The 19011-nt window shown below is 38.2% G+C and overlaps 1 protein-coding gene across 2 annotated transcripts; it reads left to right on the top strand.

Moving 5' to 3' along the window:
• Window positions 1–42: 42 nt before the first annotated feature.
• Window positions 43–15550, top strand: LOC149053883 (E3 ubiquitin-protein ligase MIB2-like). 2 transcript variants are annotated; one of them, XM_089196732.1, is made up of 19 exons: window positions 43–626; window positions 3797–3968; window positions 4430–4667; window positions 5047–5241; window positions 5502–5606; window positions 6217–6321; window positions 6563–6731; window positions 7014–7141; window positions 7369–7476; window positions 7692–7732; window positions 9193–9358; window positions 9719–9873; window positions 10269–10395; window positions 11089–11286; window positions 11971–12152; window positions 12393–12726; window positions 13216–13522; window positions 13805–13870; window positions 14698–15550. In XM_089196732.1, exons 1-19 carry the CDS (start codon window positions 395–397, stop codon window positions 14925–14927), a joined length of 3258 nt encoding a protein of 1085 aa, XP_089052858.1. In that variant the 5' UTR covers window positions 43–394; the 3' UTR covers window positions 14928–15550. The 2 variants fall into 2 exon arrangements, with proteins under 2 accessions (XP_089052858.1, XP_089052867.1); XM_089196741.1 differs by having other exon boundaries at window positions 73–626; window positions 13219–13522.
• The last annotated feature ends 3461 nt before the right edge of the window (window positions 15551–19011 follow it).

The following is a 19011-nucleotide window of genomic DNA, read 5'->3' as shown; positions in this document are numbered from 1 at the left end:
AACGCAACATTTAGTTAACCAATGACGTGTCCTGAATGATGCGTAGGGGAATCCCCGACAGTTGATGCGGTCATGAATTTGGTATTCTAGGAAAAATATATAGCTTCTATTAGCATTTTATCGCCAACGCAGCATTTTCTTTACAGCCCCAATCGGCAACTGTTCTCACTGATACATCTTGATTAATTTTAGAATTGAGAAAGGAACTTGTTAGCATTGTGTTAAACCGGCAGAAGGGTACTGAATCGCAGCCATCCGACGACTGGCTCGCCAAACAGAAATATTTCTTATGCAAGATATTTGCTTCTCCGTCATCTAGGAAAAGACGAGATCTAGAGAAGCTTCCATCAGATCGTGTCAGTATAAACGTGATAAGGAAAATCCTGGTATAACTATGACAATAAATCTTCTAGGCACCCGAGTTGTTCGTGGTCAAGATTGGGAATGGGGAAACCAAGATGGCGGAGAAGGTTTTGTAGGTACAGTAGTTCAAGTCGGAAGAGACAAGAAGTCGCCTGTGACAGAACAGCTTGTTTACGTACAGTGGGATTGTGGAGGGAAGCACAACTACAGGGCTGGAATCGAAAAGAAACACGATCTTCGAATTTTTAGTTTCACAAATGGCGGTGAGTGACGATTTTATACCCCATTCACACCAGCAAAACATGTTTTGTTAAACTGGTTTTCATTGAATGAAAATTATGAACAGAGAACTGAAAAACTTGATTTTCCATTGGATTCAAGTACTTGCTAACTTGCATTTCCAATGTGCTACATTCAAGTCAAAAATATTCGGTTAAATAGTTTCTATGAAGAAAAAATAAATTAAACTGTGTTTAACAAAACAACTTTTAAACATGTTTAAGCTTTGGTGTGAATGGGGCATTAGTTTCTTGTTGATTATCTTACTTTAAACGAAAATATTTGCCCAGATTCATCCGAACAACTCTTGCTGAATATTATATTCCTTAAATAAGTTAAAATGTAATCTCAGCACTTCTGTTAGGAAAGCAAATGATGGCACAATTTCAATGAAATTGAATTTAACACACTAACACGAGGTTTAGAAATCATGTGGACTGACAATTGACACGGAAAAAAATCATTGGAATTTCACCGGAGTTGAAATCTTGTGACAACCTTAGCTAAAAAATTAAACAGCGATCCTCGTTTCAAATTTTATTTTTCTCGTTAAATGCTTCCCTTGCAAAATTTTAGGTCGTCAAACTTATCGATTGACGCTTTGTTTTTTACTTCACATAAGTTTATATGCATAGAGTTCGAATTCTCAGACCACGGGTTTTTTTATTTGCATAAGATTTCTCACACATCAACTGCATACTAGGTGAAAAGGGGTATGTTACAGCGTGAATCTGTTGTATCACAAAAAGCTGCGTTCAGCTTCCCACAAACCCAGAGCTATTATTAAGTCAGAGAGTAAGTTGTTGAAACTACAAGTCAAAGTAGTTTGTCGTAAAGTGACCTTGAAAGGCCTTAGCCCTGAGGTATCGAGTCTTCCTTGTTTTCAGAAAAATTTAAGTTGCTATCAACTTGTTATTGATTTAGGCGGCCGAAAAATTCCATGAAAGGAAAACAAGTAATGTAAAAAAGGTTTCCCTTTACGTTTGATGCGTTCACAACAATACTTTCGGCTCAGTTTCAATCATTATCAACTCATGCGCGCGGTCTCACTATTGCCGTTAGAAAAAAGGTTTTCTAGAGTTTTAGACCCACGATTGGTGTGTTCACCGCAAACGCCAAACCACGACTAGCAGTTTGTGGCTAGAAGTAGAAGTTTCGCGACTTTCAGCTTTATAGATCGACGTCTGCTTCCACCTCAAAAAAGATCAACACGTGAGCCGCCATCTTGAATTACACAAAGGATGGACTCCTTCATTTCGAACACAAAATGTGGCTAAAAGATTGGTTTTCTAGCGTCCTAAACTGATTGGTGATAAAGGAAGATTTCTCCTTACATATATTTATAGAACATACGTGAGAACTTTCGAACAGGAAGAAAAAAGCGTCGAGGGAACCCAACTACCTGAAACTGCCTTGCCCGAAGTTCAAACTTGGACAGCAAACGGCGAACGTGACCGCTGGAGTCTGATCGCGTGACTACTAGACATTCAAGTTTGCGGTCACATGTATTCAGAAGCAAACGTGGATCTAAAACTCCCTTTTGTAACAGAGATCAGTAAACATCGATCCGCATTCTTTGGTTTGTCAATCAACGCTTCCTTGGCTCCCCCCCCCCCCCCCCTCTTCTCTACTGAAAAAGGGAGGAAGGAGGTGGAGAATTCATTGACATTATGATATGAGCTGAGAGGAACTGACCAATAAACAGCTCAATATCATAATATGCTGGGGCCGTGCAAACTCTGCAAAGCTACGGGCCGACTTGTCCTTTACACATATTAGTAGAAGTCATCCTACAAACTCGTGTAGCCACCAAACATCTTTTGCAATTTCCGTTAGTAGTCAAAACATATGAGGCTGTTTTTGAGAACCAGTGGAACATTTCCGTTATTTTCGTAAATCTTCGTGTTTTGTTCAACAAAGTCAGAGAAGGATATTGCGTGCTAGGGACGGAACTGCATGTGATGCCAAGAACAACTGTGAATCTATGAATATCATATCTATGAACCACGGATCAATAACTGAAGATGAAAGTGATCATCGAAGTTGTGAACACTTCTTGAACGGCAGTGAAAATTAATACTGAAGAACATTCTATCATTTGTTTATTATCAGGAGAATCCGTAAATATTTGTCACGGCAATCTACAGAAACTCTAATTTATGCATTCATATCCAGCCGCCTAGATTATTGTAACAGCTTGCTTTATGGCTCTCTCAGTTATCAACTAAAGAAATTACAACGTTTTCAAAATACCGCCGTTGGGGTAATTTTTCAGGAGGCAAAATATTCTCATGTCATGTCGTTACTTAGAGAATTACATTGGCTCCTTGTAAAAATGCCGTATAGATTTTCAAGTTTTACTTATTACCTCCAAATTACACGGGCAAGCCCCGTACTATCTTAGTGAGCTGATTACCATTAAACAGAAGAGTAGATATTGTCTTGGATTCGCAAGTAGTGTGACATTGAATTATTGTCCAATAAAGTCGCTCGCCACGCTTGGTGACAGGTCTTTTAGGGTGGCTGCCCTGAGACTCTAGAATACCCTACTAGAGAGTATAAGAAACACCAATGACATTCATCAATTTAGAAAGAAACTAAAGACTCGCTCTTTTAAAGAAGACGGTTTTTAGCATGAGGGTTGGGATTTCTCATACATTGTTGATAAATGTTCACCGTATTCTTAGTTTTAAATGTAGTATTTTTAATTTGTATATAGGTGTATAACGATAAAGTAATGCGCAAATGAAAATTTTACATTGATATTTGTGCAATAGAAATTTTATAAATTATCGTTATTATGGTAAACTTTATTAGTAAAATAACCAATGCATATATAAACATCATTGCGGACACAGCCAAGGCAATGTGGACTACGATATAAAATATATATATGTAAAGACTGTATTGTTATTATTATTATTATTATTATTATTATTATTATTATTATTACTATTATTCAAACCTGTAGATCAGGGATTCAACTCGCGCACAAGCCTTAAAATTTTTTCAGTCCTTATTTTCACTACCGCTTACGTAGTGTTCATCACTGCGGAGATTACTCTCATTTTCATTTGTGATGCCGAGGCAAACAAGTTCACTCCAAAACATAAGGTATCTCTCTAATTCATATGCTGGTCGTCTCTTCTATTAGACGCGAAACATCTATTTAGTAGCTGCGATGGTTGTAAAGAACATCCCATCACTGGACTGCGCTGGCACTGTTTAGATTGTCCCAACTATGATCTGTGTAGCAAGTGTTACATGAACGATGTCCATGATGTCAATCATCGCTTTGAACGATTCGACAAGAGTCGCGCCAAAGGGTAAGTTGCCAAATGAACAGGTCAGCGGCCTGTACGTCCATGTAAACCCATCGATGTCAACAATATTCCGTTGTCTTAAATCAACTTTAACTTCGTTATCTCTCGCCAAAGAAGCAAAACGTTATTTGGTTTCTTCCTCTCTTGTTGTACTTTTCTTTTTAATGAAAATTGACTTCAAATGGAAAAGGGTGAGCTCCAAGACGTCACGGGTCCTCTAGCGGTCTAGCCTCTGGACTCTACTAGTGATTTAACAATGTTTCTTATAAATAATTTTCTTATTTCAATTTAACAACACTTTTTTCAGTAATTAACTACTTTTAGTCTTATTTTGTTGTTCGGATCCGGAGGTACATTCTATGTTTTTCACCGGAAGAAGATAACAACAAAATATCAACCGATATTCTCTTAAAGAGAATTAATGAATTATATATTTAATTGTGTCATCTGATGCAAATTTACAGCATCTGCGTTGGCAAAAGGCAAGGCGGCACTAAGCTTGAAGCCCGCGGAATGTTTAAAGGAGCAAAAGTAACCAGAGGACCAGACTGGGAATGGAAGGACCAAGATAACCAACCTCCTATGGAAGGCGAGGTTACTGAGGTCACCAGCTGGAGTGACGAGACTAATAATGATGCTGTGCGAGTGAACTGGAACAAAGGACCGAAGGAGGACATTTATAGATTGGGAACAAATGGAAAGGTGACATGGGCAAATAAATTATTGCTTTTTTATTATTATTATTATTATTATTATTATTATTATTATTATCATTATTATTATTATCATTATTATTATCATTATTACTACTATTATCATCGGTTTCATAATAGTAATAATAATTAGTAGTAGTAGTAGTAGTAGTAGTAGTAGTAGTGAAATCAATTGTTTTTAATTATAAACAGGATCCAATTGATTCCTGACCCTATTTTACATCTCGAACATCTCCTTACGCCATTTCAAGAATTCTATAACTTAATTCAACCTCAATTTGAGACTGGGTCTCTTCGGAAACTCTTGCAGTCAAAAAATCCCACATAATGGACACCGAGTTTCTATTTCTATTTCCTTCTAACTGTAGGTTGACCTCAAGTGTACTTCGCCAACTGTTGGAGGATATTATTACAGAGATCACTTACCACCGATCACAATGCAGATAAGAAAATCCAAAAGTGGGTTTACGACTGGTGACAAAGTCTACCTTCAGAAGCTTGCGGTAGTAAAGCTTCAGGAGTTATCCGCTGATCATGGGGGATGGAACGCAGACATGGAAAGGGTTCGTTTGGGACTTGCTTTCACAGACTCATAACACTTTCTAAAACTCTTAAAAACGTTTTAATATTTAACCCTGATTTGAGATTCAGAAATCCTGAAAGCCTCAGTATTCAATTCCTAATAAGGACACATTGGCCCTCCCCTTAGGGGGAGAGCCAATGTGTCCTTGGGTCCTTGGGTCCTTGGCTCCTTGGGTTTACGATGTCCTTAGTCTTGTGCATATCCTCTTACATTGAAGAAACTGTTTACTTGCATCCACAGTACATAGGAAAAATTGGAGTCGTGCAAGATTTCACAACCGATGGTGACGTTGTTGTAGAGTATCGCGACAGAAGTTGGCGTTACAATCCAGAAGCTTTGACAAAGGTAATGCTAGCGTGACCATTTGTCTCGCCAAGAAGTGCCTACTTACAATTAGTTAACTATATCTGTGTTCTGAGAGAGCCCTTATTGGTTTTTTTTTCAGTTGACGTAAAATTTACATGGTTTGTTCAAAGTTAAAACACTTACAATGTGTTAAATTTCTGACTACACACAATGGAAGCTATGTGATTACTGATAATTTAGAGCATCTTCATTCGATTAACTGGCCAACAGGAATCAGGGATATGGAGTGGGACAGGAAACAATCCAAGGGCTAGCTAATGGACATTTCAGTGTCATATATATATATATATATAAAACACATGAATAAAGGGGTAAGTTTCTAAAGAAACTGTGGTGCTGCGTCGGTGGGAGAGTATAGCACGAAGGGCTAACGCTCGAAACGTCAGCTTTTTTACCCTTTACGGTGGCTAATTTACGTTTTCAACTCAGTTGTTAACACTAAATTTCCTATATTAAACACACTTTGCTATGCCTGAAGAGCCGCAACAGCAGTGAAACGCGTAGCGCAAAAGCAAAGTAAAAGTAAAAAGAAGACTTTCGTTTTTCATTGGTTTTAGTATACATATTTATATATATTTCCTTTACCCAGATACAAAAATTTAAGCAAGGCGATGAAGTCGTAGTTAAAAGTGATGAGCACTTAGTGAAAGAACTTCAAAAAGAACATGCAGGATGGGATGAGTCTATGATATCAGTAAGTCTAATTTTTTTAGATTAGTTTTAATGTTTATATATTTTATGGTTTTTAGTTTGGTTAACATTGTAGGCTTTCACTTGGAAGTAAACGCAAACTCCTGTGGGCATGTGCTAAAAGAAGCTAGAAGAGTAAACGATAAACGCCTCAACTCTGGAGCCAATTATACGTGTACCTCCAGAACTATTGAAAAACTAAGCAGGTTTAAGAAAAATAATATGCTACTTTATTCCATTTGTAGATCCTTGGTCGTACTGGAAAGGTATTGAAAGTTGATAGTGATGGTGGCATATTAGTGTCAGTAGAAGGTACTACATGGATGTTGAGCCCGGCTGCTGTCACTTCTGTTACTGACCCAGACCCCCAGCAGTCAACTGCGTCTGGTGACATGGGCAGCGAAGATCCTTTAGGTACAAAGTTATGGCACAAAAGTATTGAAAGCCTCAATAAAGATGAACAATCTAAGTCAAAAAGAGTAAAACCTATGAAGTGCATGATAACCGATTTGCTGAGAGGATGGCTCAAGTTTACTCGACCATTAACAAAGCGAGATGAGTAATTTAACGTCATCTATGTCACTCAATCGAAAACCGCCCTGAGAAATGAGAAAAAAAATTCCTCGACAGCACAAGTGATAATTATTATTCCGGAAATTTGTCTCCTCACCATTGCTGTCGACTTTTTTTCTTCAGGGTTTTTCAGTCTCCTTAGAGACTTCCAACGTCAAGCTCATGAGCAGGAGGACCGCGGCCTTGTGAATGCTGCACAAAGCAACAACCTCCTGAGACTCAAGGAAATCTTGGATGCTGACCCAGAACGGGTACTTTTGTTCTTTCGTTCCTTTTTTTTTTGCAGATAGTATTTAAAAGTCTAAAAAGCTTTCTTAAATCAAGGCCATATGAGAAATATGAGCATAAGAAGAGAACTGTACAACTTAGGTTTTAGAAGTGATAACGAGAAGTTTACTTTTAAAAACTTCTAGAATCAAATTTGAATTTAATTTGGTGGCGTTTTAGAAAATTTGACGTGATCGTTCGTTCTGCACAGATTGATGAGCTAGTGGGTGGTCACACAGCTCTTCATGTGGCATGTCACCAGGGACATTTTGACATCATTAGAGAACTGCTTGAGAGAGGAGCTGATATGGATGTACTGGTGGGTTATAATTTTTTTATAATTTTTTTTATTATTACTGTTATTTTTTGTCCCGTTCAAATTATTGTAATTGTTAGTGCTGCACGAGGAGCATAACAAAGGGACTCATGAGCGACAAGCTTAGGTTGTTATTTTGACATGCTTGTATTCTATTTATCTAAGTGTTTCAGAAGTGAGACTTCCCTATTCATATACTTTTATTAATCAAAATACAGGATAATCAGGGATACACAGCCATGCATCACTCTACTTACCAGTAAGTTGACATAAAAAAGGTAATTTTAAGTTAGCTGGTCAAACTTATAATTTGATTCCGAGATTACTTTTGGTTCGCTTTCCTCCACCAAACGATTGCTTTCGAACACTTAGTCATTCTCTCAGCCAATTGAGTAGAAAAACAAAGAACGAAAACCACTAAAAACGAAGTAACTTTGGCTGTGCTTAAATTCGAAAGCATGTGATTGTTTTGCATGTTCATTCATTCGCGAAGATATTATTGTATGTTCTGACTGGTTCTGATAGCTTAACATTTGGTTTTAAGACACTTGCAAGAGCCAACGCAAACCATCTGCACGTTATTGCTCATTTATCACATAAACTGCGGTGTTATACAGGGATTTCCGACCCTGAGAAAAGCCGTAACAACACACGTGAAGAAATATCGTATTTTTTTCACGTGTGTTGATATAGCCAGTCAGCTGCTGATACGCCACTCGCCTTTGGCGCCACTCGGTCAGGTCGATGAATGAACGGCAAAGCCTTCACGATTCTCAATACAAGGTAGTTTGTCGGAACTTTCTCGGATTGTGGCGCTAAAACACTGAAAAATCCGTATCGCTGACAGACAGAGTGGTTCAAACTTTTCTAGAAGGGGAAAAACCAATATACTAAAGGAAAAACGGAAAGTCACTTATTCAGTGACTTTGATGTTGGCATTTCTCGTGGCTGAGAATGAAAATTGACAACTGGAAGATTTGTCACAGGCCGATTTTGGCTGTTTACCTGAAAGACTTCTTCTGTCGGTAAGGACAAAGTCAATAAATGAGAATTTTATAAATTGAAAATTACGACCATTGTTGTTTTTGTAATCGTGATTCAGCGCATTTTTCCATCCTAAAAGCTAGCGCCAACGCACTCTACAATTGTTATTTGGGATTGTCGATTCATTTATTTTCATTCCTTAATAAAATCGGCTTATCTTGTGAGTAAAGGGTTATTGTGTTTTTGTGATAAACAAAATAATACATGGTTGGTTGTAGATCTGGAATTCTCTTCTTGTGTTCAAAACAAAATAATACATGGTTGGTTGCAGATATGGAATTCTCTTCTCGAGTTCAACTCGACATCCCACTCGTTCGCTGCGCTCACTCGTGAGCTATCGAGTTAAAACACTCGAAGAGAAATTCCATATCTACGCGCGCCCATGTATTATTCTCTATATCTTTTTTCCTTTCTTTTTTCCCTTTCCTTTTTTCTCCATTTTCATTCATCCGCCAAGATTTTATTGCATGTTCTGAATGGCTCTGATTGCTTAGCTTTTGGTTTTACGACACTTGCAGGAGCCAACGCAAACTATCATGTTATTGCTCTTAATTTTTTCCTTTAGGAAAGTCACGTGAACATTCTTAGGAAAGCAGAATAAGTAACCTCTTACGTTAAAGTAAAATGCAAAAATGCCCGATGTTTTGTTGTACTCTTATCCTTATGATCATTCAGAGACGAAAGCGGTGAAGCACTGAAACTGTTACTGGAGAGAGGTTGTGACCCAAATGTTCAACATGGAAATAATAAGAGCACACCATTACATTCGGCTGTGCAAGAGGAAAACGAAACGGCAGTACAGATCCTAACTCAGTGCCTTAATTGTGACGTCAATCTACAGGTTCGTTGGGTCCTTTGAAGATACCAGTTTTCCGTGATATACAAATTCCCGATTCTCGACTGTCCGACTAACTCAGCGAAGATTTCACATATTACTACGACGATTTCGTTGTAAAATTTAAAACTACAATCCCCGTTGTTTATTTTAAACGTACACGAAAAGTCTATGACTGGCCGTCGGAAAGTCCTAAGACTCAACTGTTTTGGCTGTTGCACTGGACTATTTGACGTTTGCACCCATTCGTGTTGTTTTCATCCTAGCATTTTCGTGCTCAAATACGCTGCTACCCAAGCTGCCAGTCGATAAAACAAAGTGGAAAGGCACCATGTGACTTCTAACATTAAGCTTGACAATTTTCAGAACGAGGCAGGTAATACCCCTCTCCATGATGCCATCCTTGCAGAACACCACAACATGGTGGATATGCTGTTGGACTGCCCAAGAATTTGTGTCACTCTTTGTAACGGAGAAGGTTTCAATTATCTTCAACTCGCTGTTTGGAAAGGAAATAAACGGTAAATATGCCAAATATAATCACATCGCTACTCAGTTAGACAGTTTAGTCAGGGTGAGGGTATGATAGCCAACTGATTCAGGTGTACCCAGACCCAAGGCATAGTTTTCAACAGATCATCGCAGTTCTCGAGACGTCTGGGTCATACTTGCTATCATAGGGAATCTAAGCTTATACGCACACTACGGTCTAACATGAAGTTCATAGTCTTCCTGATTGTTAGCGTCGTTGATCATCACTTGGCCTGGTTTTCATGAAATATTGATAATTGGGGCGACGAGTGATCAGGAGGAAGCCAGACTAAATCTCAATCACAAAGTAGTTGTTATGCTGTTACCTATCTTAATCGCTCTGACATCCAGTGTATTCTAAAACTATTGTGTCATTTATTTGCAGCGCCGTGGAAAGAATTTTTGCCAAAACCGGGAATTCCTTGAATGTTGTAAAAGATGATGGGTTTACGACCCTTCATATTGCAGCAATTAAAGATCATCGTGAGATAGCTAAGATCCTTTTAAAAAAGGTAATTTTATTTAAAAGAAAAAAAGTTTTACCACCTTTTCCTGGTTTTTTTTTTTTTTTTTTTTTTTTGCGTGCGAGACTCCCTTTGTGGTTAAACTGCTTTAACAGAACTGAAAGAGTGTCGTATGTGTTCAATCTCGGAACGGAATACGACTTTTTGTGTGTGGTTAGTTTGGATATTCAACACTATTTTTAAGTCTATTCTCCCATTGTAAAAAAGTAAGAAAAATAGAAGCTCTCATTTACGGTCAGTTCACTGCAAAAAATTGATTGCTATAAGGCTATATTGCTTAGGCTCTTGCAATAAGTGTAAGTTTTGCACTGGCACTGGCAAAATGGTCCATACCACCGAACGGATATCCTTGTTTTCTGCACATTGTTAACCATATCTTTTCCGTTTGAGATGCTACCAGTATATCATATACATAGTATATGAAATTCCGTTAGGATGTCCTCTCCTGGCCAGAGAAAGGGGCTAAATTCAGTTTCCTGCTTTAGAACACAACACAGTGACCCAGGCAGATCTCAATGGTAAACAACGCGGGTTTAGAGTCCAGACTGCTAACCGTCAGGCCACTGCGTATTCTTGTTCTCTACAACTTTAACAGAAGTTTACAAAACCAGTAAAATAATGAATCTGAATTCTTATTGATAAACATATTTTGATAGTGAGACAATATTTTTTATCTAACAGCCGGGGTGTGAGGTGGATGCTCAAAACCCTCACAATCAGTCGGCACTTCATTTAGCCGCCAATGAAGGATACTCAGTCATGGTAGAAATGTTGTTGGACTATGGAGCCAATGTGAACTCGGTGGATAATCACGGAGATACGGCGCTTCACATCAGTTTAATAATGGAACACGTACTACAGAGAAATCCGGAAGTAGTGGTAACTAAGTAGCTTTATAAAATACCGTGCTGTGAGCCTGTTCTAGCGTTCAGTCAGTAAATCAAAACTCGATAGTAAACAGCGCCGTAGTCGCGGAGGAGTGAAGGGGTCAGGTCAAGCATACCTTAGCTATTTCACTCCTCCGCTACTATGAAGTCTTTGGCCATTACGCTCTATTTGCCATCTGAACGCCTGGAACAGGCCGACAAGTTGTCGAAGGTGACACTGTATATATTATCTCTCTTTTTCTCCCCTTTAGCGTGATAGGATTAGTAAAGTAAAATAATCATAGCATGGTTGGTTATGCATGTGTCGTTGCTTTTACCAAGACGTTTAAAGGCAACCCAAATGTTAGCTTATGTGTTGTTCACATCGGTTTAGACAACAATACTGTTGTGAAGTAAAGTTACTATTATTTTATTGCTTCAAGCGCTGCTGCTTTCTAACTTCGTGAAAATAACTAAGCGAGGAACGTAGATAGACAAATAATTTCTACCATCAGCCACACCCTTTGAGAATCCTCCACCCAATTAACTTTGCTATGGCTTCATTGTAGTACACCGATCTCAAAAGGGTTCTCACACTGCCTGCAATTAGTACAATTGATGTACAGGGAAAGTTGATCAGTTGGTTCTTTGTTATTGTCTTTGGCCTTCTACACTGAATGGTGATGTTTTATTTTAGTCTGGTCTGGAGTTACTACTTGGAGTACGAAAGAGCAGTGCGTCCTTTGTCGCTGTATCACGCTGCTTGTTGAGCTATGGAGCTGACGTGTGGAAAGTCAATGGTTCAGGGGAAACACCGCTGACCAGATGTCTAGGATCAGAAGTTGAGCAACTCATTCGGAAGATTGCAGCCTGTGGACGGTATTCAAATGCTTTTGTGTATTTTTTTCTGAATATCTGTATTCCTCGCGTCCAAAACACTTACATTCCGATAACATTTTTATCCTGATCACGACTAAGAACATTCTCCGTGTAGTCTCCTTATCTCTTGCCTGAATTTAGTCCAAAGGATTTCAAATGAATGAAGGCTGTTTCAACGTGGAAATTGCTTTTACATATATGATATTTAACTACAAATTATACTCTGTTTAACAACTTTAGGACCACAGACAATAAGAAAGTTCCAAGTTTTGGGTCCTCGAGCGGGTTGCAAACAGAACCTGAGTCAGAGGATGCTTCATCTTTAGCAAGTGCGACAACACTGACAGACGAAAGTGAAAAAGATGATGAAAATCAAACAGATAGTACGAGTAACACAGATGAGGCAGAAGATACGTTTCTACGACGCGTAATTAGTGACTTGTGGAGTGTAGATCAACAACAATCAGTATCAGAGGAGATGTCAGATGAGATGGAGAATGAAGACGTTCGAGAAGACGAAACAGCTGAAAGGGTATTACAGGAAACGGCCCTGATGGAAGATACATTGTGTCAGGTGAAAAGTTCATGCGAAGTTTTAAAAGCACTTTTGTAGTACCATTTCCTATCAGTAAAGAAAAATTACACCAGGGATAATCTTTAAATGTGTATTCTGGAAGCACCATAAGAAGTCTGACGCCCCCAATAGTTAATTGCTTTTAAACATTCTGTTTACGTTTTTCATCTGTATTAATTATGACGATGGTTTCCTCGGATACTGTACATAATAGTGTCAAAATATTACAGAAAAGCCTTCTATTTTAGACGAAATGGTTGTTGGGGGTTTTCCGATCATCTTTCTTACATTCATTTTGATTCGGTGGCAGGTTAAGTGACGTTACTCATTCAAAATTCTCTTTCGAAGCTACCTTTCTGTTCTAGATAAAAAAATAATGGCTCGTTACTAGACTAAAATGCTCCATTAGATCTCTCTTTTTGGTATAAACTCTCTAAAATCCATAGTTTATAAAAGGAGTTGAGATTATTTGATTTTTTTGTTTACAAGGAGAATGTGGTGCTGGGAGTGACTAATAAAGTTGAAGTAGAAACCTGGACCTCAGACATCTCAAACAACAGCTTCCTTCAACCTGCTGAAATGGCAGAGAATAACACCGACGCAGATATGGACGACAGAAAGGGCCCACCATCGCAAACACAATCAGCAGACGACGATGTTAATATGGATCAGGAGACAGAAAATGAAGAAAAAAATCCATCGACATCTGATGATCTTAAAGTGCTGTGTAACATATGTGAGGAGGCTGAGGCTGTTGTTGCATTCAAACCCTGTGGCCACACTGTTGTATGCACAGGTAGCTATGCTTTTTGTGTTACTTGTTGTTTTTGTTCTGTTTTAACCACTAAAATTTTAAATGGGCCTTGTCTCTAAGTTTGAAATAATTCAAGCTTCCTTTATAGAAAATTGCCTTGAAAAAGAAAGCGACTTTGAAATACCTGTTTCCTTGAGAAGACAATCGCGAAAAGGTAAAAAGGATTCAAGGAGGAACGACCACGATTAAGTGTGGAGAAGATTAACACAGTTTGAAAAAAACATCTTGATGGTATCACTTATTAACGTAATAATCCGTTTGCAGAATGTGCAGCCCGATTAAAGAGATGTTCAGATTGTAAAACGCTTATTACTGGTAAAGGAACGAGAGGTAACTCGCACAAATTTTAAGTTTTCTAGTCTCTGGATGTTATCCTTCACTGGCGAGGTGAGAGCGATGTAGCTAGAACTAAAATTTCAAGCTTTCGACGATTCATAACATCGATTCACGGCATATCTTCTTGATGGTGACGGGAATCGCCGTAAGCTTGAAATTTTAATATCTACTCCTAACAGAGAAGAGACGAGGTAATTTAGTAATACCAACTGAGTTGATAACGTAAATTGACCTCCGTAAAGAGTTTCAAAGCTGACGTTGAGAGCGTTAGCCCTTCGCTCTGACGAAGGGCTAACGACCAACGCAGCACCACAGTTTCTTCCGAAACTCACCCCGTTCAGAGAAGAGACTGGCCTTACTTCAACTTTGTTATGAAACCTTCATATTCATATTCAAGCCTGCCATTCCTTTCACTTCTCCTCTGAATTGTTCGAAAGCAGCTGGTCATTATTACTAAAAAGGTGCTGTTGATGATAATGAAAATAATGATGATGATGATGATGATGATGATGATGATAACTATAATAACAATAGTAATAGTTTTTAAGGAGGGAACCAAACGCGCCAATGTGGTTTTAAGCTGGGCCCTCAATTGATATGTAGAGTAGTCTTGGGTTTTTTATTCTTAACCAGTTTTTATGTTTTGTTGAATTTCATTTTTATTTGATTTGGATTATTTTGAGCTTTCGCAAATACCCATATTTTGGAGCAAGGAAAGAAGATTCTTTGTCAGCTTCGTAATACTATCATTATTTGGTTTGTCTTGGGAGAAATTGGCTGAAAATATTATTGAATTCCATTCGCTCTAACTCTCTTCGCAGATGGTAACCCAATCATTGGAATGAACAACAAGTCCTTGCTCTCGCGATATCAGCAACTTGAAGCAAAGTTTCGGAAATTGGAGGAATTCGTTGTGTGTTGTATTTGCGTGGAAAGGAAGAGGGACGTCATTTTCCGTTGTGGCCACGGCACATGTCAGTTTTGTGCAAAGCAGCTTAGTATCTGCCATATTTGCCAGAAGCCCATTGAGATGAAAATACAGATGTTTTAATTGTGTGGGTTAAACATTATCTACACTATCTATCGATACGCCATGAAAGCTCGTTCGATGAACAACCACTGCTGAGTGAAATCAGTCTTTTTCTATGTTCTACAGTACTAAAGATTTACATCAAAGGTCAACGAAATAAGAAAAAAAGAGATTCATATTGTGAGCTTCTCGAAAAGAAATCGAGTCAAATAAGGCCATATATTCATAATACAATACATGGAACGAAGGAAAATATTTATGAATCAAACGAGTTCAAATTGAGTAATTCAGTGTTATGAACTGAGTTGAAAACGTAAATTGGCCACCGTAAAGAGTTTAAAGGCTGTCGTTTCGAACGTTAGCCCTTCGTCAGAGCGACTGGAGGAATTGTGGGTTGTGTGTGGGTTTATATGCAGAAAATGGAGCTACTCTATTGGTGGGAATATGGTGATGAGAAGACAAGAATAAATTAGTTGAATAAAAGGCGCTCGTTGATACCGTAAGGATTAAGAGTGCGATTTGGAAAATAAATTTTTGTTCTAAAGTTTTGCGGCTTTCCTAACTGCCTGGATGTAGGGAAAGGCCGCAAGCTGTCATATGCTGTTTAGAATGATTAAGGAGATTAAAGTGTCAAGCGACTGGTTTGGATGCGTCCTTGTCATTTCTTTCTACGTCGCGAAGGTGTTCTCGAAATCGGTCACCTATCCGTCTTCCTGTTTCACCAATGTATAACTTTTTGCAATAAGTGCAAGTCATGCAGTAAATGACATTGGCGGAGGTGCACGTAAAGTGATTAGTGATCTTAATGGATCTCTTGGGTCCCGACATTTTCTCTACTTTATGAATATAAGGACAAGTTTTGCATCGTGAGCGAGCGCATTTGAAAGTTTCAGGTTGGTCATTGGTTTGAAACGAACTTCCGACCAAAAAGTTGCCAATGTTTTTGTCACGTTTGAATAAAATTAGTAAAATTAGTGGAGGTTGCGAAAAGATAAAACCAGTTTCTGAATAGTTTTGGAATAATTTAAAGTTTTCAAGAATGATAGATTTAACCGCGTGGTTGTGAGGGTGAAATGTGAGAGTAAATGGAATGCGATCAGTGTTGTCCTCCTCAGCCGTTTGTAGTTTTGACTGTCGATCAATTTGTTGGGCATGGTGGTGGCCCGCTTGAACGACAGAAACAGGATAGCCACGTTTATCGAAAATCTGGCATTTGCCTCTGATTTTTCGGAAAAAATCAGAGTCGTCACTACATAAACGACGAATTCTGAAAAATCGTGAAAAAGGTATGGAATTCTTGACGTGTGATGGATGCGAAGATGAATACAACAAGTAACTATTGTTAGTTTCGAAACGCGTAACTTGTGCGCTTTTCTGTTAGGTTTGTTCCGGTCTATTATTTCCTCGTTGGTTAGTGATTATTACTTAATAAGTTTTTATTTCAATCAGTTTCACTTAAGCACATATACCAGATATTATATTTCATATTTCATCGCTATAAGTTGCTGTCGACGCCACCAATTTTTTTCTGCTATTCACGAACGATTCGCTGTCGGCGATTTATCTACAATCATTAGGAGCTAGACCAAAGTAAGTTTTTCTTTATTTCACATTTAAGATATTTCCTTTTTTTTCGATACGTATATCGATTTATTTCTCGCTTTCAGTTTACGTTATAATCGCTTCATTGTTCATTAGGCTAGTGTTAAATTTCTCAGGGATATTTTCTTAGTTTAGTTTCTGCTGCATTTTCTTTTAGTTCGAACCACACAATTCAGCTACAACGTTACCATCAATCATAACCACGCTATCTTCAATCTTTACTTCGCCCTCTTCATCTGCGATTTCACACCGATCTCCTTATTTTCGTTTGTAATTTTGATTACGTACTTCTTGATTAAATCGTGATTTATATTGTGCGTTCGGATTGTCTTCTCCGCTACACTAGTAACCTTTGAAGGTTACAACTATGTGAGTCTGTAGATTTGTAGTAAACACTAGAGAATAAAACGTTGCCTTTCATTGAAATTTTGCGTAAGTACTAGAACATGGAACTACCTGAAACTACCTAAAAACCACCTAAAACCATCTACAACCACCTACGACTACCTCAAAAATTTCAACAACCACCCACAACGACCTCAAAAACATCTTTAGCCACTCGCAAACTAACTAAAACCATCTAAAACAAGGCGTAAATGTCTAAAATAAGGTGAGACAGCATTATGTCACGTACATGAAATACGAGAATCGAACGAAACTTCCACCTCCCCCTGAAATCTTACTCTCCCTTGTTCAATGTAGAATCAACCATCTCACGAAATGAAATGCGAGAGCATGCTAATTATAATTCATATTCCCTCAGTAGTAAAAGACTTAAAGAACTTTAGAAAATGAACTACTAGGTAAAAAAAAATAATAAATTAAAATAACAAACTCGTCGTCAAAAGACTGACTTGACTTACCTTTTTCTACTCTGGGTACCAGCAGACGTTTTGGCTCCCGTCTAGAAAAATATGAATAAGAATGGTCATTAAAAATATTTTAAGCGAACTGTGCGTACCTTTGGGATCTTCCTTTGGCACGAACGCCAACGAGCTGCCATTCATACAGCATGCAGTTGTACGAGTGGTGCCAATTACGCAATAGTGACTCGTGTTTTGCTCCAATTGCATTTCCGGCGCTGAGATTATAAATTGAGAAAAACACTACCTTGGACCATTACATTATCAAATGAAACGTGAGCCAAAACGTCTGCTTGTAAAGTTCTTTAAGTCTTTTACTACTGAGGTAATATAAAATATAATTGGCATGCTCTCGCATTTCATTTCGTGAGATGGTTGATTACACATGAAACAGGTTTCATTCACGAGGACGATGAAATTAGCGATAACAAAAACAATTATAGGGGAGCTATGCCGGATGGAAAGTTTACCAAAAACACGCGTATTGAGTATTGCTGCCGCACGGATGAGCACGCCGAAAACGACATCATCCTGCCTACGGACACGCCGTTCGAACTCTCATCAGTCTCAGCATGTGCAAGGAATGCGCCGGAAGGAGGAATGGTTCCCATGGGATCGATACCGAGGACTGGTCTTTCTCTGGAAACGAAAAAATGGGATCTGTTCCGTATGAGGAGGTTGGATGGAATATCAAGTTGTATCATTGTTATTATTACAGGTAAGCTGAATCGAGGCTACTTGCTCGAGAACTGTTGTTGTTATTTAGTAATAAAGATGAGCAGAAATACGTCATCTACTGGTGTCTTAATTGATTTAAAACTTGGCGTAGAAAAAATAGTTCTTAGAGAGTTCAAGGAAGCTCCGCCTTATGTGACAGGTGGTTTGTAAGTACAAACGAAAAAACCGTTACCTTGAAACCTAAACTAGAGCGTGTCATACAGGGTTTTATGTAAGATCCGACAGGGGCGGTGCCAGATAAAAGATACGTGTGTTTTGTGGGTTGGTAAAACTTTGTAAAACACTCAGCTTTGGTCGTTAATAACGAGATACCCTTGGTTTTGACTCTTCGGCGTTCTTTGAGAGTCTTATTTGTCACTCAGCAAAGGTCTCAGTACAAATACAATGAAAACTTTCCTTCTTGCTAAAATAAGTGAAATACATTTAAAGCATTAAAAGCAGGTTTAGCAGGTACAGAATGGATGTTAGACCGCAATCAAATGTATCAACCAATTTTCAGTATCTTATGTCAGATCTCTGTTATTTTCCACTTTTTTTCCTCTTCAATATTTTGCTTTTCTATTTTTGGCCTATAATTTTGAGAACTGTAAAGCAAACAACTCTCCGAAATCTGTAGATTTCTTCGCCGAACTCGAACTTCCAAATTATACAAAGATATCAAAATATTGTGCGAATGAAATTGTTGCAGAGTCGTGGAGGTAAAATAATTTTTTTCAACATACCCAATCCACGCAATACTTTTTAAATAAATACCGTCATCCACACAGAGTGTATTCATCAATCACTATCTGTTTCCTCGTGTCCATTCCTAATCCTATTTCAGGTTCTCTAAAATTACCATAGCAAGAAACGTAAAGTAACGCAACTTTCAATTAACCAATAATGTGTCTTGAATAATGTGT

The sequence above is a fragment of the Pocillopora damicornis genome, chromosome 1, assembly GCF_964200805.1.
Source record: "Pocillopora damicornis chromosome 1, jaPocDami1.2, whole genome shotgun sequence".
NCBI lineage: Eukaryota > Metazoa > Cnidaria > Anthozoa > Scleractinia > Pocilloporidae > Pocillopora > Pocillopora damicornis.
This window is presented reverse-complemented; position numbering and strand designations above follow the sequence as displayed.

What these genes read in the sequence shown, in the direction of transcription:
- LOC149053883 (XM_089196732.1), top strand. Translation starts at nt 395, where the DNA reads ATGACAATAAATCTTCTAGGCACCCGAGTTGTTCGTGGTCAAGATTGG. An exon ending in GACAAGAGTCGCGCCAAAGG is followed by an intron (nt 3,969 to 4,429) that starts GTAAGTTGCCAA and finishes GCAAATTTACAG; the next exon opens with CATCTGCGTTGGCAAAAGGC. An exon ending in GATTGGGAACAAATGGAAAG is followed by an intron (nt 4,668 to 5,046) that starts GTGACATGGGCA and finishes TTCTAACTGTAG; the next exon opens with GTTGACCTCAAGTGTACTTC.